General features: G+C 44.7%; 1 protein-coding gene across 1 annotated transcript in view; it reads left to right on the top strand.

The window, feature by feature from the left end:
* The window catches only part of LOC109481299 (kin of IRRE-like protein 3), a 232,921-nt gene that overhangs the window by 169,625 nt on the left and 38,270 nt on the right, over positions 1-25,026 (top strand). The window contains exons 2-4 of the mRNA XM_019783832.1: positions 21,006-21,159; positions 21,717-21,836; positions 21,875-21,951. Of these exons, the coding sequence (XP_019639391.1) occupies positions 21,006-21,159; positions 21,717-21,836; positions 21,875-21,951 (351 nt within the window). The remainder of the gene's footprint in view (positions 1-21,005; positions 21,160-21,716; positions 21,837-21,874; positions 21,952-25,026) is intronic.

Below are 25,026 nucleotides of genomic sequence, written 5' to 3'. Positions count from 1 at the left end.
GGAGCAACAGTGAACAGTAAGGCGTGTAAAGACTTTCACGATGTTTCACTGCGTTCCCCGGAACGAGTGCCTCCCTGGAATCTCCTCGCGATGCGTTAGCTCCGGCGGCGCGCGCGGGCTCTGACACAATTTCACACTTCAGGGGTGACATTCCGCAGTTTCACCCCGCATCGTGGCCGTTTGGCAGCCTCTGTTGTCTGAGGATCGTGCGGAATATGATGATTGTCAGGCGCGGAATCGTGCCAGGTTCTGGTCACGCTGATGTTTCCGTTATGGCAGCCACGGTTGATATCGTGCGCGTTTTCCTGCCGATTATGTCTGAGAGTGTACTTTAGATGGTGCAGAATACTGGAATAATTGGTATTGGCAATCGTAGCTATAGCATCACCTTGTCACAGATTTCTGCTGGTGATGCACCCACGGTTGATCTTCGGGAACTGAACAAATTCATTACATATCATGTGCTTTTGCCTGCCGATTATGTCTGAGAGTGTACTTTAGATGGTGCAGAATACTGGAATAATTGGTATTGGCAGTCGTAGCCATAGCATTATCCGGTCTCAAATATCTCCACGGTTCATCTTGGGGAACTCTGCCAAATATTCTGCGAATGTGCTTAACTGTTGGAGATGGTGCGAATATAATTGGTATTGGGGCAATACTAGCATCATCTGGTCACAGATATTCTCCTGGCATTGCATCCAGAGTTGATCTTGAGGAACTCTGCCGGTGTGTCTGCATGTGTACTTTAACGTTGGAAATGGTACCGAATATAATTGGTATTGGGGCAATACAGGAATCACCTGGTCACAAATATCTTCTGGTATGGCATCCACTGTTGATCTTAGGGGAGGTGAACAAACTCATGTGCGGTTTCCTGAAAATTATTTCTATGAGTGTACTTTACTGTTGGAGATGGTGCCAACATAATTGGTATTGGGGCAATACTAGAATCATCTGGTCACACATAGCATATCTTCTGGTATTGCATCCACGGCTGATCTTGGGGAACTATACAAATCCATTATATATCATATGCGTTTGCCTCCGATTTTCTCTGCGAGTGTACTTTATTGTTGTAGACAGCACAGAATATATTTGGCAATGGGCAATCAATCCTACCATGATCTTGTCACAGATTGTTCTGGCATTTCATCCACGGTCTTTGTAGTTATACTTTGTTGCTAGGAATCGTACTGGGTATGATTGATATTTGGGCAATACTGGCATCATTTGACCACAGTATTACACAAATATATGCTGGCATTGCATTCGCGATCTTTGTAGTTGTACTTTGGTGTTGCGATCGCACTCGATATGACTGGAATGTGGCCAATACTGGCATCATTTGCCGGGGTTGTGAATTTGGCTGTTGAAGCCTTGGTGTTCGTTGCTGTTTGAGATTGGTCTCAAGGGGTATGATTGGCATTACAAAATCTTTTGGTTACCAACCATTATCAGTTAGTGCAGGACTGGCCGATTCTTTGTGTGGTGCTGTGAGGATTATATGCAGATGTATAATTCTGCGTGTTTTTGGTCACAGGAATCTTCTCATGGGTATTACAGTTACGGATATCCGGATGATCTGGGGAATTTTCGCGCCCAACCCTTTCATGTGTTCTTAGCTGTTTGCAAGAGACAAGGTGGTATCGCTTTAGGCATGAAAATCCTACTATCATCCTTTCTCGAAAATCTTCTCTGTTATTGCCACTTATTTTATTCACGGCTTATTCTTAGGACCTCTCCGTGGTGTGGAAGATTGTTGAGGAATATGGTGATTGGTTCGAAGTATAATCCTTCAATCTGCAGCCAACAGAAATATTTTGCCTTATTGGAGTCGCGGGAAATGTTCTTTGTCTAATTCTCGGAACTCCTCACTGCTGTTCCCACTGATTCTATTCACGGCTTATTCTCAGGACCTCTCTGTGGTGTGGAAGATTGTGGAGAATACGGCGATTGGTTCGAAGTATAATCCTGCAATCTTCAGCCCACAGAAATATCTTCGCTTATTGGAGTCGCGGGAAATGTCCTTTGTCTAATTGACCCCCGGGGAGGATATTCAATCCGCGCAGTTCCCGGCAGAGGCGATCGCCCCTCGATCTGAGGACTGCTCAATCACTGTTTGGGACGTGCTTTAGGGACTGGGACGCTGCACTCCGGCGTAATTGAAACTCTCGCATTAGCCAAACTCGGCTTTCGGGAGAAACACCAGCCTAGAAAATAACAAGAAACAGTAATGCCTTCAAATATCAGAGTTATCAACTAAGAATTGAGGTGTTCAAAAACTCCTTTTTCCCACAGAACTATCGTAGACTGGAAGGGCGGTTATATCGGCTATACTGATACAGATACAGAGCACTGCAGACGGCATTGCGATAGAATGATGGGGTAGGGTGGCTGGTTGGGTTAGAATGGCAGGGCTCTCAAGGATGCTTCCCCTCTCCCCCAGTTCCCGGCAGAGGCGATCGCCCCTCGATCTGAGGACTCCTCAATCACTGCTCGGGACGTGGTTAGGGACGGGGACGCACCACTCCGGCGTAATTGAAACTGTCGCATTTGCCAAACTCGGTTTTCAACCGCTTTGTGCGAGAGAAACACTGCAGACGACATTGTGATAGAATGGTTTTAAAAACTTGCAGGGCTTCTTTCCTCCTCCTCATGCACACTGTTTTTTCTTGTTTTGCATATTTGTATAATGTTCGTCTTTTTTATTTGTGCAAATAAATAAAAATAACTGGTAGGGGAAGGGTCTTGAGTGGCTGGTTGGGTTATAAAAGCGTTTAAAAACATACTACATTCACAGCGAAGTCAGAGACTATATCCACAGTTTAGTCAGAGTCTTTACCGTCCTATGTATCTGTTAAAACCAGCTAGTAATGACTACTCACGTGTTTAGGGACGCGGAAGCACCACTCACGCGTAATTGAAAATGTCGCGTTTGTCAAACTCGGTTTGTGCGAGAGAAAACACTGCAGCCGGCATGTAATAACTTGCTTAACTTGCTTCAGCCCGGTCCTTTCAAAAAGAATTAGCAGGAGATAAGGATAAATATTTTGTTTTACTAAACTAAACTAAAACAGCCCTAATTTGCTGATGAAAAGATAAATGAATAAGCCATTCTACTGCTCCTTGTCTTTGCCCAAGCCCCCCTTAACTTGCTTCAGCCTATCCTTTCAGAATGAATTAGCAGAGGAGATAAGGATGGATGTTCGGTGCAAATTTCAGAATGAATTATATGAGACAAAGATGGCTATCTTGTACCAAAATGAAACAGCTCTAACTTGGCCCTAACTTGCCTTTGCCCAAGCCCCCCTTAACTTGCTTGAGCCCGGTCCCTTCAGAATGAATTAGCAGAGGAGATAAGGATGGATGTTCGGAGCTATCCACGGACAGGCGGAACAATCCGCCCCCGGGCTGACCCCAGAGTCCTCTCCAATAAACCAGTGATGAAAGATGGAACAGATGAACGCCGTGTCAAGGTTCCGCAATTGTGACTTCAGATTTAATCAGGAGCGGGTAATGTTGCCGAATCTCGCCTGAGTCCTTAGGCGCCAATTAACGTGATAACTGTGGGGATGCCTCATTCAACCCTCAGGCGTTATCAGCAAAAAGGTCGGAGGGCAATGGCATCTATCACAGAAGCTTAGGTCAGGATGAAATCTTCTCAAACACTGTTACTGTCAGACTGTTAAAGCCATAGGGGGGGGGCAAATTATGTTCAGTATTTTTCTGTTTAAATCTTTTTAATTGTGTTGTATTTTCAAATAAATTATTCAAAATAAACTGCAAGACGTTGGTTGATGGATACTACAGGTCTAAAGTAACTACTGTTAGTGTCCTGTTCCCCGTATAATGGTACATTCCAAAAAGTGGTCAGTTATTCTAATAATTGACCACTTTTTTCATTATTCACCACGTATGATGTTACGTAACCGATGGAAATGGAGGCTTCTCATTGGTCAATGATTGGTATATAATACTCGGTAAATCTGGTAGTGCCATGTCCCCTGTTTAATGGCACGGTCCAAAAAGTGGTCGGTTATTCTAATAACCGACCACATTCAATCTGCTTGTTTAGCGCAGCCCGGAGATATGTATGTTATGGTTGATGTATCGCCGACCGTCTCCTTAGCCGGAATAATTGCACGGGAAGGTCACCCACTTGTGCGGATACCATCCTGCTCTATATGAGTTCGCAACCCCCGTATTTATGGATGCATCTGGTTAAATGAATGGGCCCGTCAGCTGCAGCGCCCGCCCCCGAACCGCGCGTTTTTATTTTATTCATCAAAACATCAAAACATAACATGGACAGTGAGGCGCTGTTTTAACAAAATACAAAACAAAATACAATGAGCATTTAAATACACAAAGTTGACATATCAGTGCGCCGTGTTTCTGTTATGCTGAAGTCACATTTCCAAGCCGGAGCCCGGCCGAGTAGTTTGTGGGAACACAAAGTATGATGTTAAAGGCAGCAAAACATACATATGTGTATCATGTGTATTGTTTGTTGTGATTTGTATTGTGCATCAATTCAGTCGTAGAAAGGCTGCGACTGCTTGGGTACTGTTTGGACAATTAAAACCATTAAAAAAACTTTAAATCATAAGCATGATCTGTGCATCTTTTTTTCGTTCAATAAAACAGCCCGGCCGAGTACCAGCTTAGAATTGTGACTCCAACATTACGGTTGCTGGTGGGGGTGACAGTGTGTACGTAACGGCAGGGGTAGCGGCGTGTGACGCCAGGGTGACGGTGTGTGACGGTGGAGGTGACGGTGTGTGACGCGGCAATTTGGGGACGATGGCGGGTTTGTCCCCGCTACCAGAGGTGACTCCTGCGTCAGACAGCAGGTTGAAAAACATCATTAGCCTCAAAATTAGGCCTCGGAGCACGCTGTGTACCTTACAAATGTCATTAGCCTAAAAACCAGGCCTCACAGGAGGCTGTGTACCTTACAAATGTCTTTAGCCTCAAATCAGGTCTCGCGGCAGGCTGACATATCCTACCAACATCATTAGCCTCAAATTCAGGCCTCACGACAGGTTTGCACACCCTACGAAAATTTGGGACAAGAGCTCAAAATCATTAGCATAGAAATCAGGCATCATGGCCCGCGCAGCCTACAAACTCCAACAGCCTAAAATAGGGATTCACAGCTAGCACCAAAAGTCGAAAAATAATACCACCATATGCAATCATTTTGAAATCGACAAAACTGATAAAAACAAGGTGACACAGAAATTAATTAGCTTAACATGAGTTTTATTATAGCATGGTTACATGTCAGCGTTCAGCATAATTAGGAAGTATGATCTTCGTGATATTAAAAAGAAGACAGTCTACATATGGATGAGGAATAAAAAATATAGTTAGAGAGAGATAGAGGTAGACAGATGAACAGTAAAGAGTTATAGGCAATATTACGAATAGGGACAAAGATTGACAGAGGGAGGTTATATTAGATACAGAGATAGGGGCATGTCATATAGAGATATATTAGATATAACGTTATATTAGATAGAGATATTGGGACATGTCATGAAAGATGTATCTATATTCCCTCTGATGTCTAGGCCTGTTATCAAAGCTGATCCAGGTTTGCGGATGCCGAAGGTGGAATGTTGATAAATATATGCGCTGCTAAATGAGCTGGTTCATTCACAACTCACTCCGGGCTCCGCAAGCTGCCATCATGACTCGCTATTTCACGGTGTTTGCCGCTGGGTTGATTACGGTTTGTTTCCGTGCTGGGGTGTCAGGCTCTGTAGTTGTCTGATCGATATAGAAAGCCGTGTTCAGAAAGGTTCTGAACCGAAGTATGAAATGTTAAGACAGGCAAAAAATCTGAAAACACAAGTCTGAGTAGGCTTTCAAACGTCGTATTGCTAAAATGAACCTTTTGTGTTAGTCTGTGTAGGTTTGTTTCTGTGCTGGGGTGTCAGGCTCTGTAGTTTTCTAATCGATACAGAAAGCGATGTTCAGAATGGTTCTGCACTAATGTAGGCTATCATGAGACGAAAAAAAGCTTAAGATAGAAGTCTACGCAGACACACCAGCTTCGCAGGCACGCGGCGCAATGTTTAATTGTACAACTTCCAAATAAGCCCATCTACTGTGAGTAACATGTACACATGTAGGTGTGTGCAGTAGATCAGGCAGTAACGTTGATACATGTCTCCCATCCGCCGCCTTGGTAAAGAAGTGGACATTAAGTTAACGAGGGGTGAGAACCATTACCGAAATAGCGCGTGTGGAGGGACTGACAATGTTTTACCCGCGAGGAAGTTAGAGTTCCCGTTTGAGTAACAGTGATAATTATCTCCCACCAGTTCATTTCACTAGGTGGTTCAACCTACAATGGGTGTCTCTGGAAGACAGAAGAAAAATGTCCAGACTATGCATGATGTACAAAATGACTAATAAACTGGTTAAACTACTAAGTAGCTAATACCAGCACAGAAGAGAACAATAAATAGCCATGCCTTCAAGTACCAGAGTTATCAACCAAGAATTGAGGTGTTCAAAAACTCGTATTTCCCAAGAACTATCGTAGACTAGAAGTCGTGGCCACCAAGCACAGCATAATCACTAGAAAGCTTTAAACAACTCTTGCAAATAAATGTGCAAAGATTGTGTGTAACAAGTCGTTCGGTGTGATATAAGTAGCTGCCGCCGCCCCGCGTGCCTGCGAATCTGGTGTGTTACGCCAAAGACCTCGGTCTCTTTCTGACGTTAGTGATTCATTAGAGAGAATTCTGACTTCTGCGCGCTTAGAGTCCAGCATCGTTTTGTTCTTAAACACTTAACATGCATGATTAAATCAACAGAAAGGACTCGTACCTCTGTCCCTTTCTGACATTAGTGAATTATTAGAGAAAATTCTGACTCCGTAGCGCTTAGAGCCCAGCCTAGTCTGGTTCTTAAACACTTTACATGCAGGATTAGGGAGGCTGGGCCGGGCAGGACAGTGTTAAATCATCCCGGTCTGGTTCTCAAACACTTAATAAATGTACGCAGGAACAAATCAACACAAAGGGCTGTGCATTAACTTAGACCTCGGTCCCTTTCTGACGTTAGTGAATTATTAGAATTCTGAACGCTTAGAATCCTAGCCTGGTCAGGTTCTTAAACACTTTACATGCAGGATTAGGGAGGCTGGGCCGGGCAGGACAGTGTTAAATCATCCTGTCATCGCAGAAGCGCTTTTATCATCTTTAAATCGATGGTTTGATTTCCCCTGGCGATGGGAGACGACGGGAGAATAAGTTATGCAGCTGTTACCTAAAGCTTACGGCTTACTGCGATTCTAGCGTAGGTACGATATCGTATCGGGAACATCGTATACTTACAAGTGCAAGGCCGGGCGGGGGAGGGGGAAGAAACTTAGTTTGCCGGAAGGGAGGAAGAATCTAAACTGTTAACAGATGCTAGTTTGACTAGAAAGGTGGTTGGCCTTTGTGCATCCAAAGTTCTGAATACGGTCACACATGTTGGTCAAAGACCTAGAGCTTAATGCAAAGTCTTATTACATATTACGACCAGACACTATATAATGATCGTGCTTTCTCCCTAAGAAGCTTAAGTTAAGAAATGCATTTACTTTGATCGGAATGGTGCTTGGCCCTAAATTGGTGCTTTCGAACATGTAATTTGAAGTTCTGAATAAGTACATTCACAGATGTAGGCCAAAGATTCCGAGCCTAATGCAATATCTTATACAAATTACGACCAGGCATAGAATCCTCCTGCTTTCTCATTGCCTCCCTTTATCTCTAAGATTTACACGAAGCTCCCTAGCTACGTACGTACGTATAATTGGCCGCCCACCTGTTTGAATACTTAAGGATCCCTCAGGCATGGCTTAAGACCCGTGTCTTGTTCTTATCGCTTATAGGTTTCATGTTTGACAGTCTGGCTTCTCGTTCGTTGTCCTCTGTAACTGTAGACTATACCGACAGAAATGGAAACCATCAGAATTCTCCAGACTTCCAAGAGAGCTTTCATAGGGCGAAAAACGAAGATCTAGAATCTACAGAACCATGATATGTTGTTCACTTTCCACCATCATGGTGCTTTCAAAACTTCCACTTCTGACAGTCTTTACTTTCTTTGACACTGTACGTGCAATTATCCTTTGAGATTTTGCCTCACATCTACTAACTACTGAAGACTATACCGACAGAAATTGAAACCATCGGAATTCTCCAGACTTCAATGAGAGCTCCATTGCTTTCTTTACTTTCTTTGTACACTGTACGTGCAATTAGCCTTTGACGTTTCGCCTCAGATGTACTAACGACTGTTAGATCCAAAGACTACAGCTTCAGAAATTGAAACCATCAGAATTCTCCAGACTTCCATGAGCGAACGCCAGATGACATGATATGCTGTTCACTTTTCACGATGGTGCTTTTATAACTTCCACTTCTGACAGTCTTTTCCATCTAATAGCCTTGATTGAAGTTTTTGTCTCAACTCTACTAATGACTGTTCGGTCCGAAGACTACAGCAACAGAAATTGAAACCATCAGAATTCTTCAGACTCCCATGAATTACCGGCTCTTCCACTGTCTTCAAACAGAAGTCAAACCTTATCATACGTAGCACCTAATAGTTGACCGACAGTAGTTGTATGTTCTCCATTGCTTTCTATACTTTCTTTGACACTGTACATGCAATTAGCCTTCGAGATTTTGCCTCACATCTACTAACAACTGAAGACTATAGCAACAGAAATTGAAACCATCGGAATTCTCCAGACTTCCATGAGAGCTCCATTGCTTTCTTTACTTTCTTTGATACTGTACGTGCAATTAGCCTTTGAGGTTTTGCCTGAAGACTATAGCTTCAGAAACTGAAACCATCAGAATTCTCCAGACTTCCACCATGAGCGGGTGAGTCGGATGACTTATGGCACCATCTTCCGTTGAAGGGAAAATCCGCTCCCGCGAGCGGCACACTTAACTGGCCTCAATCAACTCTTATGACAGCCCCATTCATAACGGCCGTTAGGGTCAGGCGGTAATAGGTTGTCCTGGGGAGTCTGCAAAGGCTGCCTGTCAGACAGAGAGTTCGGCTGATCCATCTGGGCTAACCCCCATACCGGCAGGCATCCCGATTCGCGGGGAGGCCTTTTGTAGAATGGCTTAGGTGGTGGGAAAACGGAGAGGTAGGATCGACACTGTAAGGCTTCAGAAAGGGGCTGCGGAATGCAAGGACGTTTGTAATAACGCTTTTGTGTATTCCAAAGAAACAGTTACTCGAGAAACTTGATATACATAGTTTGAAGACAGTCAGACGTTTCAGGTAGCATCTTACACCTTTCTTCAGACACTGAACAACATATATCCAGTTGCTCAGGTAACTGTTAATTTCCAGTTGCTTGGGAGCCTGTAACTGAACTAAGTGGATGTCTAAACTTTACGTAACTATGTGCAAAGCTCTGACAGAACAGAGCACAGCATCAGCTAAATTTAGTGTTAAGTGCTTCACTAGGTATTGCTGTCGCAATTTGAAGTAGAGCCGGCAATTCATGGAAGTCTGGAGAATTCCGATGGTTTCATTTTCTGAAGCTATAGTCTTCAGACTGAACAGTCGTTAGTACTATTTGAAGCAAATCCTCAAAGGCTAATTGCATGTACAGCTTCAAAGAAAGTATAAAGAAAGCAATGGAGAACACAAAACTCACCGCGCCCGATGGAAGCTCTCATGGAATTCCGATGGTTTCAATTTCTGTCGGTACAGTCTTCAGTTGTTAGTAGATGTGAGGCAAAACCTCAAAGGATAATTGCATGTACAGTATCAAAGAAAGTAAAGACTGTCAGAAGTGTAAGTGTTGAAAGCACCATGGTGGAAAGTAAACAACATATCATGGTGCTGTAGATTCTAGACCTTCGTCTTTCGCCCGATGGATGCTCTAGATCTAATGGAAGCCTGGAGAATTCCGATGGTTTCAATTTCTGTCGGTATAGTCTTCAGTTGTGAGTAGATGAGAGGCAAAATCTCAAAGGCTAATTGTATGAACAGTGTCAAAGAAAGTAAAGAAAGCAATTGAGAACATACAACTAGTGCACAAGTTCATCTCAGATACATGTACCTTCAACATGATTTTAAATGTAGTTTTGCAACATCGTGCCCTAGGGCTAATTGCATGCAGATTGTCAAAGAAACTAACTACAGCAATAGAGAACATACAACTAATGTTTAATCAACTATAAAATACCACGTTGGCTAACAAAGTATGATGAGGTTTAACTTCTTCTTTGAAGGCACTGGATAATGAATAGTCCTGCGTGGGTTTTGTGATCTTCAGGAAAACAAAGACGCTACCCAATAGATCATTCCTATCGCGTAAAGCAATCAGTACCGCATTATAGACTGTGTGTGTGTTGACAGGAGATGTCTGGAGAGAGAAGCGGGTTAGTCTGATAACGGCATCCCGCCATGACAGGAGTGACACTGGTGTTATTAGACATCCACCCCGGGCGCCTTTTCTTCCCCCTGTCTTATTCTTCTTCTTTGCGTTCTGACAACTCCAAAGGGGTGTGACTGAGAGAGCATGGCAGGTCCCTACAGGCATCTATCGTATCCAGAACCCTGCCTATCTACATGCATCTCTATGCCTGAATGGGTCAGTGGTAGGATCAGGCACGGTTCTGGATAGTCTCTGCGTATCCAAGAACGCAGATTCGCCCAAAGCACGGTTCTGGATACGCGTAGACTATCCAGAAACGTGCCTGAGCATGGTTCTGGATAAAGCACGGTTCTGGATACAACAAGGTCATTATACTGTATAACCCTATGGCTAATTCCACTCTCTAATTGCATGTGAAAAATCTAAAACAACCTCTTTGTTGGCAAAGATTGGTTGACTGTTGGGGTCATGGCTTCCTATGGTTTCGTCTTTGGGCAGGTTTTATATAATAGGGTATTGATCAGTTAGCAATGCCTACGTTTAACCCTGTGCAGTTAGAATGTCGTTTTCGATCGTATAATCTTAGCATGAAAATCAAACTTGATCGATGGTAGGACGCCCCGAGTAGTCTTGCAAAGCTCCTAGTTTAGAAGCACTCTGCATGCCATGATTGGCTTACATAACGCCTGTATTAACATGCCTGTAGCGTATTCTGATAGCCTCAACCAGGCTTCGAGAGTTTTGGTTTCGGGAGCGGCAAACTGTAGCGGACCAACTTCCCTGGCATGTTACCTCCCTCTATTTGGCCAATTTCTCTTTCCATCCGCCCCCCGAAGCCTGGTAGAGGCTAATATTCTGCCAGCGTACACGGTCTATGCTCCCCTTACAATATTTCCCAGGTTCGAGTCCTGACATGCCACCGATCTTGTGCCATTGGGAATGGCACTTTACACGACTTTCCTCACGTCGCTCAGGTGAAAATGAGTATTGTCTTGTCCTCTGTGTTGGCGGCATTAATATATGAGTTGAAAAAAAAATTGAGTGTGCCGTCACCACGTCTTGTGACTACATGTTGGAATACAAAAAAATATTTTCCACGCTATGAAAGCTAAAAGCTAAAAGCAACCCGTGATGACACGGTTACAGTGTGTTCACAAAGCCGTCTGCCTGCTGTATACAGAGGAAACAATAAGAGACGAACGATCTCCATAACCCACGCGGAAACGAGCCCTCCATCCGTCAGCAAACCTGCTCGGTAAATGGCCATCTTAATTGCCTTCTTGGTCGATCAGTCATCTCTGTACCCACAGACCATGTTAACGGAATACCCGATACAAACCGCCGCTTCCTGTGGGATAATCATAGCCAGGTTATGGGCATCGGGCAGACTATACTTTGCCTGTTCCTTTAGTCTGATTATCTGTCGGTAAGGACATCACAGAAGATCTGACAAACAGTTTTCTCCAACATTCACGGTTTTCCGATCTTCTCAACGTTTTACATTTGAGTGCCGTTCTGGTCCCTCTCTCTCTCTTCATCCATGGACTGTTATGGGCTTCGAGCAGACTATAGTTTGCCTGTTCCTTTAGTCTGATTATCTGACCGTCAGGACACCACAGAAGATCTGACAAACTGTTTTCTGTTCTACTTAATGTTTATCCTGGGAAAGGACCGTATGTGCTACCCCTTTTCAAAACACCATCTACATATCATTCAAAGTCCATTCACCACGCCCACTAAAGAATTAATTACGTTAAGAGATGACTTGATGAACTGTGCTGTTGGTGGGAATCAGACGACTAGTCGATATCCGCAAGGCGGGAATTGATGGATGCATCACGAGATGCAGCATTGGACTTGTACCAGCACTTAAGGCTGTCCTCTCGTCAGCGTCTGAGTTCCACCAGACGCGTTACGTAATTACCGGGACTCACAACTTCACGTCTTCCGCGGTGAACATGACAGGAAGACGCTTAGTTACTGTCAGGTCCACTTACAAACAACATTGACAAGGCTACTGGCGCCCGCGGGTAAAATTGCACAGACGACGTACGAGGAACACTTTGAAGTGAAGCTACGTGACTACTGTGAGATCTACTCGATAGGAAGGGAAAGAGACCACTAACAGACCCCGATAGCTCTTGTCATAGACTGACCGTATAGATCCATACAAATACCTCCTAACCACAGTAAAGAAACGCAAGCTGAAGTGGTATGGCCACGTGAAGAAAGAGGAGCATGCAGGCAGCGGAAAAGATGAAGGATAATATTAGAGAAAGGACCGACACGACACTGAGTAAAACGTTAAGTAGAACAGAAAACCAAGAATGGTGGAGAAAATTAGTTGTCAGATCTTCTTAATCCCCAAGCAGATCATACGGTTGCAAGGCAGTATTAATTGGCCAGAGGAGTGTCTTCGGTTGCTGATGGGCACTCCTTAAAGTTAATCTAATTGTGCTTTGTAAAATACTGACTGTTTAATGTCATTGAAGCTATGATGTCGAGAGGTCCAGGAAGACTAGTCTTGCTCTTGGGCATACTACTAATGGATTTTTAATGAAGTCCCTCAAAGTCTGTCAACCCATTATCTGTATAACTTCTTGACTCCATTTACTTATTTCAAGTTACCAGACAATCTGCAGGTTTAGCTATCCAACTTGGCCAACGGAACATACTTTAGACATTCATTCAATCTTGATGGGCATTTCAAATCACCTGCCCTGTAACCTCATGAATTATAATCGTCAAATTTACTGTTGACCCCCTCCCCTCCAGTTTTAGAACAGACCGCGTGCTTTGCAGTTCCAATGCCCCGTGCAGGTCATTCTGACGGACCTACTTGCCCTCTATGAAAGTTCTTACTGCACACCGACACTTCCATCTAAAGCCATGGACTTCTCGCCTTCTTTTGAAACATGTACTGGTAAGCAGCCATGGCAGACATTGTCTGGCCATTTTCTTGCATGTTGCTTTTTCCTGCTGATTATCTACTGTCTTCTGATTGCCGGAGTTGTTTAAGTGGGAGTCGGGGCCGAATAGCAAATAACCTGACTTTCAAATTTTTGCCGATGACTTTCAGTACGTACTACACATTTCATCTTTAATCACAGCTTTCCGGTAGACATTGTTGTAGAAACCCAGCAGTACCTGAAATGACGAAGTTTGTCAGTAGTTGCTGTTAACGGTTGGGGTAGTTTCCCAGTAGTTACTGGTAACGGTGGGGGTAGCATCGCTCATGTTGTAGGCGCCCTTCAGCGGTAGCTGACAAGACGAAGTTTGTCAGTATTTACTGGTAACGGTTGGGGTAGTTTGCCGATAGTTACTGGTAACGGTGGTGTACCATCGCTCATGTTGTAGGCGCTCATCGCCCTTCAGGAGTACCTGACATGACGAAGTTTGCCGATAGTTACTGGTAACGGTGGGGGTAGCATCGCTCATGTTGTAGGCGGCCTTTTAGCAGTACCTGACTTGACGAAGTTTGTCAGTAGTTGCTGTTAACGGTTGGGGTAGTTTGCCGATAGTTACTGGTAACGGTGGGGGAAGCATCGCTCATGTTGTAGACGCTCATCGCCCTTCTGTGCCCGAGGACAGATAACGAATCGCCGCCGGCGCACATTGATTACAGACGGTGGTCCTCCCATTGTAGAACTGAACGGTACATCTTTCACTCCCAAGCTTTTCGATTTGTTCTAAATGAGGAAGACATTCGGCGTAATGCGGCTGATTCCTTCTTTGATCCGTCTCAAAGCTCTGCCAACGGCGGAGTCGCAAGGGAGTCCTGATAGATGGGTTTATTTTAGGAGTTGAAGGAAGAAACTTAAACGCAGTCCTTGATTCATCGTAGATAGAGGTTTAAAGTCTTTGTGATCAACTATCTCGTTCATAAACTGCAGTGAGTGGGCCTGTGTAACAGGAACAGGTGCGGGTGGGGATCGGGCCCGGATTTCCGTTACGGCCTTTCGGACTGACCTGTCTTCAATCTTGACCAGAATCGAAACGAAAATTGAAATTGAAACGAAATAATGCATGCGCGCCAGAAGGGCCGGCGGCCGACCCCGGCTCCAATCGCCGCGCGATGAGTTGGTGCATGGACCGGGCCGTTTGTCACCCGGGCAACGGGAGCGGCCCAGAAGCGAAGGTTTTCTGTTAACGAAATTTCACCATTTGTCACCCGGGCAACGGGAGCGGTCCGGAAGGGAAGGTTTCCTGTAAACGAAACTTTGCCGTTTTTGGATCGGGGATGGTCGAGAAAACTTCGTCGTATGTCACACGGGCAACGGGGATCGGTCCAGAAGAGGTTTCGTGTTAAAAACAAACTTTGCCAGGAATACCCGGTTTTCTGGTTACAAAATGTCGTCGTTTGTCGAGTTGAACGGCCTGGAGTAGCAAATTTCCTGGTAACAAAACTTTGCTGGTTGTGACCCGGGCAACGGGGAGCAGTTCAGAAGTGAAGGTTTCCTCAACAAAACTTCGCCGTTTGTCACTGGGCAACGAGGATCGGTCCAGAATGGGATCTTCCTCTTTTATTAACGACTCTTTGCCGTTTATCGTTATCTGCCATGGAACATTTAACGATAGCCGCTGTCTAACACTGATAACAAGGGTCAATTGTTTATCTTATTTATTGCCTCGGGTGTGAAAGTGTGAAAGACACTTCTGGACAACTCGCCAGTGCCTATTGCAAAGTGCTAGCCCTGCTGACGAGGATAACACAAGACATGGAATTGTCACATAGGACATTCTGTCGGCTCACATGTACACACTCACTCAATCCCAGAGCCTACTTGTCAAGCTAAACTCCTCCATTCTGCCTGTTGATGTCCCGAAACCTTTTTCTGCTCTTTGATGCTGCAAAGCTGTCAGTCCCATCGAAGAAATGAAAAGAAATTTCAGCACAGCATACCCTGTCAGTTCACACACTTTATCAATCTAATAGCTCATGGCAATATGCTTGTCTATTCGAAACCCTTTTCTGCTCTTTGATGCCGCAAAGCTGTCATGCCTGCCTCTCCCATCGATCGACCAGACGAATTATGGCGATAGCGGAGCGAAATTCGCTATGAAAAATACGGCCCTTTGTGCGGGCGGACTCGCCAAGTGCTCTTGTTTCCTCCACGATACAAACCGTTGCCCTGGCAGCTTGACCCTCCCACAGACCGGCCTCCCAGCGGCGGGAAGGGAAGCGGTGAGGAGGCGTATAGGCCGTAGATCATTCGCATCCAGGGCTCGAAATTGATTTTTGGCGACGTCTCAGGAAGGAGCCTGATGGTACAGTATTGTGTGAAGTTTGCAAGAATTCTAGGAATGGTACAGGCATTTTGTCCTCAGGAATGGAATGTCCACAGGCATTTCTCTGACCCACATCTATGCCCACATTCCTGGAAACCCTTAAGTTTGGGAAGACCCAGAAGACCTGTCTGCCACGGATGGCCCTACTTTCTGTGACCCCGGGGCTCGTTCACTATACACTCGGGGGAGTAGTGCACTGTATCTGCCTTGCTCAAAATCATGAAACGATGGCGGTGCCATGCAAACAATAACCCTAACATGAACCACCGTCGCCATGGCAATGTATGTTTTCATTGCCAGTCTTGTTGGGAATAGGTGCACTGGTGCACCTAAGCTAAAACATTAGGTGCACAAAAATGTTTGGGTTCACCATATAAAACAAAACATAATTAGAGATCTTACTGCTCCTCTTCTGAGCTTGACAAGTACTACTAGATTGTATTATTTTTCTGACACTTAGACGTCAAGAATATTCTGTATGCTATCATACATTTCATATGTAAAGAATACCTACGAAAATATTTGGGTGCACCAGTGCACCCACAGAAAAAAAATGCGTGCACAGCTCCAATTTTGGGCGCACTAAGGTGTACATGCACCCAGTATTTCGAGCCCTGGCACCATGTATAAAGTCCGCAAACTGTAGAAGCGGTGAGGAGGCGAAGCGGCCATAGATCACCCGCACCATAAAATCCGCAAACTGTATTTTGACAGCGATTGGCGTTATCGGTGGTGCCTATTCAAACCCCGTGGCGGCTCGTACAATGTCGCTTTAAACGAGTGCGTGAACCGTTTATGTCGGGTGCTGTCCGTCCTTTTCTATGATATTTGACAGGGAAGCAATAATAAAGGGAGCGAGTCGAAACCAGCAGGCTTATGCACCATTAGGAGTCGTCCAAAGTGAAAAATTCTTTTCATTTCTGCTCTAGGAATGATACTAAATAAACACAACAGCCTATACTATACGTTTATGCTTCTCAGCGTTTATGTCCAAACTATAACATTACGTGCGAGTGCCTAGTCTTAGATAAATGGCTTCTCCGTGAGCGATAAGCTTTTTCACATAACTCTGTGCTCTATAAACGTCAGGAATTGGTTCGTTATGATGATATTGTCCAGTCAAAAGTAGCAATTCTTGCTGTTTTAGTGAACATTACTGGAAAAATATCAGTTTTTGTACAATTTATTGTACCAGATGTGGTGTTTGTAAAATACCTTTGATACACAAACGGCGTGCCCACTCGTTGATGACTGAATACCAAAAGAATGGCCAACTTTTTTCAACGCTTAGGTCGATAAAAATCGAGCAAAAGTAGCATTTATCGGTTCTGACTTGTTACGAGTTTTCAGGTCATATTCTGGACGGAATAACCCGGAATAACCCGCATATTTTATCCACAAAACTTTACCGCCACCGCCCGAGTCACGATCCGCAGAAGCCGCGATGGTAAAGGCGAGCTGTTGAATATTCCAAGGCCGTACTGACTGCGATTGCGATCCTAAAAACTGTCTTGATTTATACCGTACTTATAGCAGGGCTTGTCGAGGTAATGCCGCTGGCCTGGCGGTGTTGCGCGCTTTCAGTCCGCCTTTCACTCAGCAGTCCAACCACTCGCAGATTGATGCCGGCAGTCTGGAGTTTCCCGCTGGTGTAGCTGTATGATGTACGGGCTACCGACGCTCATTCTTTCACAAATGCACAACAGCAGTGGGGAGCAGAAGCGCTTCCCCCTGAATTAGGTACAATTTGTCACATTTTTCTCATCATATTGGAAAACAATACATCTAGAATAACGTATATACAAAAGACACATTCAAAATTATTAACATGCAACATATACACAATGTTGCTTGGTCGAGTTATGCAAGGTCCAGTGTAGGTTCAAGACCCGGAAGGCAAGTTGTTAGAGTCTGATGGAGTAGTGCAGGAATGACTGATGCAGGCGGTATGGTGTTCCCGCCGCTGCAGGTACATGATGTACGGTCTACCGACGCGCGCTCCATCCGTCCTTGTTCCCTCGCCGAGTTCAAACGATTCGTTAGGGACTAAAAGGTGTGTGAGGGATTGAGGGACGGGTAAGACGTGACGGGAAGAGGCTGGTTCACCCCGCGTGGGGAGGGCGGGATACTAATGATAGATCGGCTGGAATCGCGGCAAAGTGGTTGCGGCGAGATCTCGCCTCACCTCGAGATGATCCGCGAGATATAATGTACGGCGCACTGTTAAAACGTTTGCCGACCCCATCCGTTATATCAAAGCACAGGAGTCTGGGAATCCGCCCCACTCTCCGCTGCTTGAGCCCAGAAGAGAACAATAAATAGCCATGCCTTCAAGTACCAGAGTTATCAACCAATGATTGAGGCGTTCAAGAATTTATTCTTTCCAGAGTGGAACTCGCCCTCACCAAGTACAGTAGGGACATTGTCATTAGATAGCTTTAAACAATGTCTAGAGTTAGATGTTCAAGGGTTAGGTGTAACAAGTCGATCGGTGTAATGTAGATAGCTGCCGCCGCGCCGCGTGGCTGCGAAACTGGTGTGTTACGCCGAAATTCGGTTATACTGGCTATACAGATACGGATACAGATAATGTATGGCACACTGTTAAAACGTTTGCCGACCTCATCCGTTATATCAAAGCTAAGGAGTCTGGAAATCCACCCCATTCTGTGCTGCTAAAGCCCTTCAGCAGTGGCGGGGGGATTTTTGTTGTCTGTATCCTTCCGCTGAAGGACGCTCAATGGGTCGGTGAGCCGGTTTCTATGGCAACGCTAGTCCAGTCTCTACCACGATTTTCCATCTCTGTCATTGGCTGTCATTGAACTGAGACGCTTTAAACGCAAAACCAAGAATAAGTACAGGGTGTAGATGAAGTACGTTCATGGTCTTTTAAGACCGACGAATGCCTACTACATTGGCTGTTTGTTCCTTATGACTCCAATGTGTCGTCTGTGCATTTTTGGTAACTTTTCTGTTATGTCAATCTGCCACTCTCAAAAGACTATGACTAATTATAACTGCACAAAACAGACAGGATGGCTCATTCCTAGTAACAAGACAAATCAGATTTGAGCCTTAAGTCATCATAAATGTCAGAATGTACAAATTGAACAAAAATGGGTCGAGGACGCAGCCTTGGGGTACCCTATCCTTGAAAGTACTGACCTGAAGACAAGGTTTGCTATCCTATTTATAGGTTTCCTTTTATCTCTAATGTGGCAGAATTCACGACCATTGTCGCTGCTCTTACCGCACTAACGTTCTTGAAAATGTTCAATACCAGGGTCTTCGCACATTTCAAGGTGCCCTTGTTACAGTAAACTAACCAAAGTGATCTGGTTATAAATGGGTTGTGTTCGTTAAAGCCAGAGGGTACCTGAATATAGTGTTGCGCACTCTATCTCTGCCACGCTTGGGGTAAAAATTCCCTGATTCTTTAAGCACTTCTGTAGCCCCATAAATCCTCTGAATACATGGAGCACAGGCAACTTAATCATTGTCTCGAACAAGACGCAGACATCTAGTTCCCAGTACAGACACGTACTTCCAAAACTGACCCCTCGGTCTCACACAATCTTCTCTTCCATCTCTGTCATGTTTTACAAGTTTAAGGCCGATGTGGACTCCCCTGTAATCACAAAACGTGGTGACGGCACACTCAAGTTTTTCAACTTATATTAATGCCGCCACCAACACAGGGACAGTACAATACTCATTTTCACCTATGCGAAGTGAAGAAAGTCGTGTAAAGTGCCTTTCCCAAGGGCACAAGATCGGTGGCATGTCAGGACTCGAACCCAGGACATCTTGGTTCCGAGTCGAGTACTCTGCCGCTACACCATACGACTCTCCTGGCTGCGTACTTACACGCCACGCCACGGCAGCAGTACAAAAGACAGTTTCCAGTACAGACACGTACTCCTAAACCTGACCTCTAGGTCTCACGATCTTCTATTCCATCTCTGTCATGTTGTACAAGTTTAAGGCCGGCGTAGACTCCCCTGTTTCCGCACCTGGCGTCAGGTCGTCACGAAGCAGCCATGACAGACAGTGTAGGTCGTGCCCCGTCTCGTCAGCGCGAGCGTCAGTCTCTCTCTGTCCCTTTTCCAGGCGTTAGGCTACAGCAAGTAAATTTTATGGATGACATCATCCGCAGACTCCAAATCTAATGCGGGCGGGCGAAAAAAAATAAGGCGGGCCGAAAAAAACAAGGTTCCTACATTTGAAAATTTTGACTCAATGGTTTTCAAATGGTTTTGATTCAGTGGGAACATCACATATACACAGCCAGTATCACATATGACTGTGATCTTAGAAACAAAACATTAAATCAGAGCCTTTTCTTGTCTCCTCTCTTCATAGTTATCTGCCATCCACCTTCCGGCATGGCGTCTTTGCCCATTTTTGGCATGTTCACCACTGCCAGAGGGCAACAAAATTTCTTGTTGTTTTTTCGAAAATCAGGCGAAAATTAATGTGCGTGCTGATGTCTTCCATAAAGATTTCTTGCTGTGGCCTTAGTCTCCGTGTCTTGCCTTCACCCTGCTCCGGAGCTGCCTGTCAAGATAACTCCCCGGCAAACTTGAGGAGCAGAGCCGGTCTTTCATCGCACGCGGCTGTCAGGAAAGTCTGGCAGAAGCTGTCAGGTGTTCCCGTCAGGGGAAACCAGAGGGATTTCTAGCCTCCATAGCATGCAAAAAACTGGGGTCTTCATGGTCTTTAGGAGCTTTTATGTGCTATTTTTTGATTGCATATAGACAACATAGCCGGCCTGGTTGAATTACTTCCGTTTATTAGGACTGGGCTATTCAGAAAACAGTCGAAGACCACCAAACCCCAGTTCTCTAAGCCTGCTACGGAGGCTAGGGGATTTCTGACACAGGCGCGCGAAAAAGCCGGCATGGTCGGGCAGAGAAAGAGAAAGAAAGAGGGATTCAAAGAGGGGAAGGGAACGGAAAAACTGGAGGAAAAGGGCGCGAAAACTGCTGTTCACTCATTGGTTTGATATTTTTCACATTTGCAAGCGTGATTATTTTTCTTTTCTTTATAGACTTTTATTTGCTGCGTTTTGCCACATGTGCAATGCCCTGTGAAGTGCCGCGCATTATAACTATAGAAACCGACATTCATTTGAACAAGTGCGTGTGTGTTTCATGATGAAACATGAGCGAAAACAGCTGACAAGCCACATCGTAGTATTTCTGTTGTCTGAAAGTGTATACAGTGAAAACACCTTGATATTAGTTTGTAGTATTTCTGTAGTCTAACGTGCTTACCTTTGTTTGTTGTCCCACAGACGTGACGGGAGTGATCATTGTTGATGTGGGGGATCCGGTCAGGATAAAGCGCGGAGACGACGCCGTCCTCTTCTGTAACTACTGGGGCATCCCCATCGATCAGGCGGAAATAGAGTGGCACTTCCGGTCAAGTTCGTCCATCACCGCGCCAAGGTGGGCGGAAGTATTGTTCTGAGGTTGTTTGTTTGTGTGTGTGTGTGTGTGTGTGTGTGTGTGTGTGTGTGTGTGTGTGTGTGTGTGTGTGTGTGTGTGTGTGTGTGTGTGTGTGTGTGTGTGTGTGTGTGTGTGTGTGTGTGTGTGTGTGTGTGTGTGTGTGTGTGTGTGTGTGTGTGTGTGTGTGTGTGTGTGTGTGTGTGTGTGTGTGTGTGTGTGTGTGTGTGTGTGTGTGTGTGTGTGTGTGTGTGTGTGTGTGTGTGTGTGTGTGTGTGTGTGTGTGTGTGTGTGTGTGTGTGTGTGTGTGTGTGTGTGTGTGTGTGTGTGCGCGCGCGCCTGTGTGTGTGTGTGTCTGTGTGTGTGCGCGCCTGTGTGTGTGTGTGTGTGTGTGATTTTGCAGTTTACCATAATATACACAATACCTTGCATCCCCAATACTGTTGTTTGTCTCGATGTTGCTGTTCAGTCCATTGCACCAATCACAACTATTTTCCTGCAACCAACTTAAGTCTGATCAAGACTTATGTAAAAATCCTGCATTTTTTTTCTTCCTACAGACAACAGATTTTCCAATACCGAGCTGACGGAAACATCGAGCACGCCTACGGGAACTTTGACGGGCGTGTGACGAGGGGAGACCGCGCCTCGCTGCAGATCAGGAACATCACCGACACCGAGGTTTTAGGTAGGATTTGTTTGTTTCGATTGTGCACACCGACGGCGTGTACGAGTGTGAAGTGGGCGCCGTCGGACAACCGTCGGCTACGAAGAGTATCCCGCTCACCGTGTTAGGTACGCTTGGACGTTTTGCTTTCGGTCACGTTGATTGTTAGTTGGTGTGTTTGTGTTGATTCTGCACTGGGACTTGGGGTGTGTATGAGTGTGAAGTGGGCGCCGTCGGACAACCGTCGGCAACCAAGAGTATCCCGCTCACCGTGTTAGGTAAGTTTGGTACTTCCGGACAGAAATATTGTTCTTGACTGTGTGTTTGTGTTGATTCTGCACTGGAAAAAGCTTAAGGGCGTGTATGAGTGTGAAGTGGGCGCTGTGGGGCACCAGTCGGCAACCAAGAGCATCCCGCTTACCATGTTAGGTATGTCGGGACGGAAATAATGTTTTCGGTCGCGTTAATTGATAGTTCGTGTGTTTGAGGCGATTCTGCACGTGACCTGGGGCGTGAAATGGTGTGAAGGAGAACTGAAGCAGGGTGATTTGCCTCTAGGGCTGTGTTTTGTGCCAACAGATGTTACCTAAAACCCACTGCGTTACTTTGCGGTAGGTTCCGGTGAATAATAGGCAATGCTTCGGACGAACTTGTGCAGGTAATGCTTACTGCCGCTGAACGGTCTTTACTTACTCGTTCAATTACCGCAATATGACACGCCTGACCCACATGCACCGTTCAGTCCTCAATTTCACGTCTTTTGGGAGTAAAAAAAACCTTGACATTAAAACAGGAACATCATGCACGTTCTTAGAATATATCAGCCATTCAGCACGTCAAGAGGAAAAATGTAGTCTCTACCAGACTAACGACGCTAGCTGGAAATAGTAAATGTAGTCATAGTTAGATTTGCCAGGGGAGTTTGGCCCCCATAGGGCTTCATTTGCGGATATGTTTTTTTTTTCTTTATATTCCAACATTTCATGTTAGACATGGTGACATGATTTTTAAAGAAGACTAGTTTTAGTTTCATTTAATTTGCTTCAAGTAAAAGGTGGGACAAACTGGCATACCATAGGAAAAATCTTTCCAAAGCGACATTGTCCTTCTCAAAACCGAAATATATCGAAAGACTTATTTCCACCATTTCCACTAACATCAAATAATGTCCCCGTATATCTGGCGAGCACTTGACAAATGGGGCTGAGAAATGGCTTGCAGCGAGCCGGCTTTTCACAAACACTGTGTGTGGGAGTGAGTAAGCCGCGAGATCCGTGCGGATCATCAGACTACATTGACAAATGGACGTTTCACAGAACGTTGCGGCCCACACAATATGTACTAGTCTCTACCAGACTAACTACGCTGGCTATATATATATATATATATATATCACTGTATGAAAAACCACGTTTCCAAGAGTTTCCAGTCCCGCACACGCCCGTGAAATTCGCCGTGTCCTGGTCGCGTCCATGGATTTCCGGGCTCCGCGTGTACGGCCCCGGATATTTCCTTACACTCCTGGATTCGTGCTCGCCGTGCACGTGCACGGAAATTTACGCCCCGCACACTTGGCGTGTGTTGGGGAGCGGCTAACAATAAGGGGTAATTAGGTACTGCGTGTATTCATGTTTCAGGTGATAATTACTTGAACCAAAGTTGCCAGCACTTTAATCTAAGCAAATTAGATATAGAATGATCAAGGATTGTTAATACAACATTTGAACCTATGCGTCCTTGGCTTGATTTATCGTGATGTCGTCCATACGACAAAGCACATTTGAGCGTAGGGCGCCCCGACGCTGGGGTTATATGACCTACTCGGTCAAAATGACCTAAATCTACACTCCGGTCTAAATCTGATTTTTTTATTATTTTGGAAATAATAGTTTATCCGCGAGGTTCATTACCATGATGTAATCAAACGCTTGACTAAAGGGGTTTGAACTAACATGACCTGATCAGTTTGTTATGATTTTTAGGTACATGTATGGGTAATAATATGCAAGATTTACATTGTAGTTCGGTCGATGTGTATTGCGATGTGTCTGACATGGCGTCCGTTTATGTGAATAGCCTTTGTGTAAACAAAGGGAGAACTCACAGCGTCCCCATGCCTGGTAAAATACTGAAATCCAGCAAAACAAGTCAACCCTCATGACATTAATTGTGGATTTTGGATACATTTACAAAGAGTAAGGTTATGTTGGAGTTGAAGTGCGGTTTTATTTCACTTAGTGAGCGACAAGTTGTGTAATTCTAGAATGAATAAAGCCATGTAATCATGACGAATTAGAATTATGAAGATCATTTGTCTGCCTTGAAATAAATACATTCACACAATCAGAAACATCCTATCATCCAAGTGTTCAGACTGCACAGGCGATTTAACTTAAAACCTATAATATAAAAACAAGAAGGTTGTAGTATTGAACGCGATCACGTGATTATATGATTGACGACCAATCCTACCTCGCTCTCGCCGGGACCAGCCAATAAGAGACGCGATGCTTTGTTTTGGTGGGTCGTTTGAATCTTGCTTTGTCACAACGACGGTTTGCTTTTTCAAAACACGTTTGTCTCGGCTTGCAAAGATTACTAGTATGTTCCTGAACTAAAATGGCGTCAAACATTCCGTTCTGTTACTTCGTTTTCGCAACGGAAGAAATGACTCTACTACATTGAAAGGACAACACCGCAACGAACCAGCAAACCGACAGGAGGAAGGGTAAGCTAAAACAAGGATACTATTATATATACGGCACTATCGTTACATATATCTTAAACATGTTGTTTAAAAACCTTGGCTAAGTTGTGCCTACGGCAGAAATATTTATTTTGGCAAGAAGTGTACACTATTTTTTTACTGATTAATAACATAGTTTATTATTTCTACTTAGAAGTACATCGATATAGTTTGTATGTTGCTCAGAACATATGTACTTTTTTCAGGCGCGGATTTGGGATACTTTGAAACGATTTGAAGAAACTTTATCGCCAGGCTGTCGGAGAGCTCAGAAAAGAAAGAAAGAAAAGCAACTGCAGTCACACAGAAGAGGGTGAGTCTATGCAAATGTATATCTTTGCATACGAAGGCCGACAAGGCTCTTGACAATTTGAATTGTTTTCATTACCGAGGGAAATGTTGTGTTTGTATTGTTCCCATGATTACAATGAAAAGAAACAAGTAGACGTTGATGCTT

The sequence above is a fragment of the Branchiostoma belcheri genome, unplaced genomic scaffold (assembly GCF_001625305.1).
Source record: "Branchiostoma belcheri isolate BF01 breed outbred unplaced genomic scaffold, Haploidv18h27 scaffold55, whole genome shotgun sequence".
Classification (NCBI taxonomy): Eukaryota; Metazoa; Chordata; class Leptocardii; order Amphioxiformes; family Branchiostomatidae; genus Branchiostoma; species Branchiostoma belcheri.
Note: the sequence above shows the minus strand (reverse complement) of the source record. Positions and strands in the feature narration are given on the sequence as shown.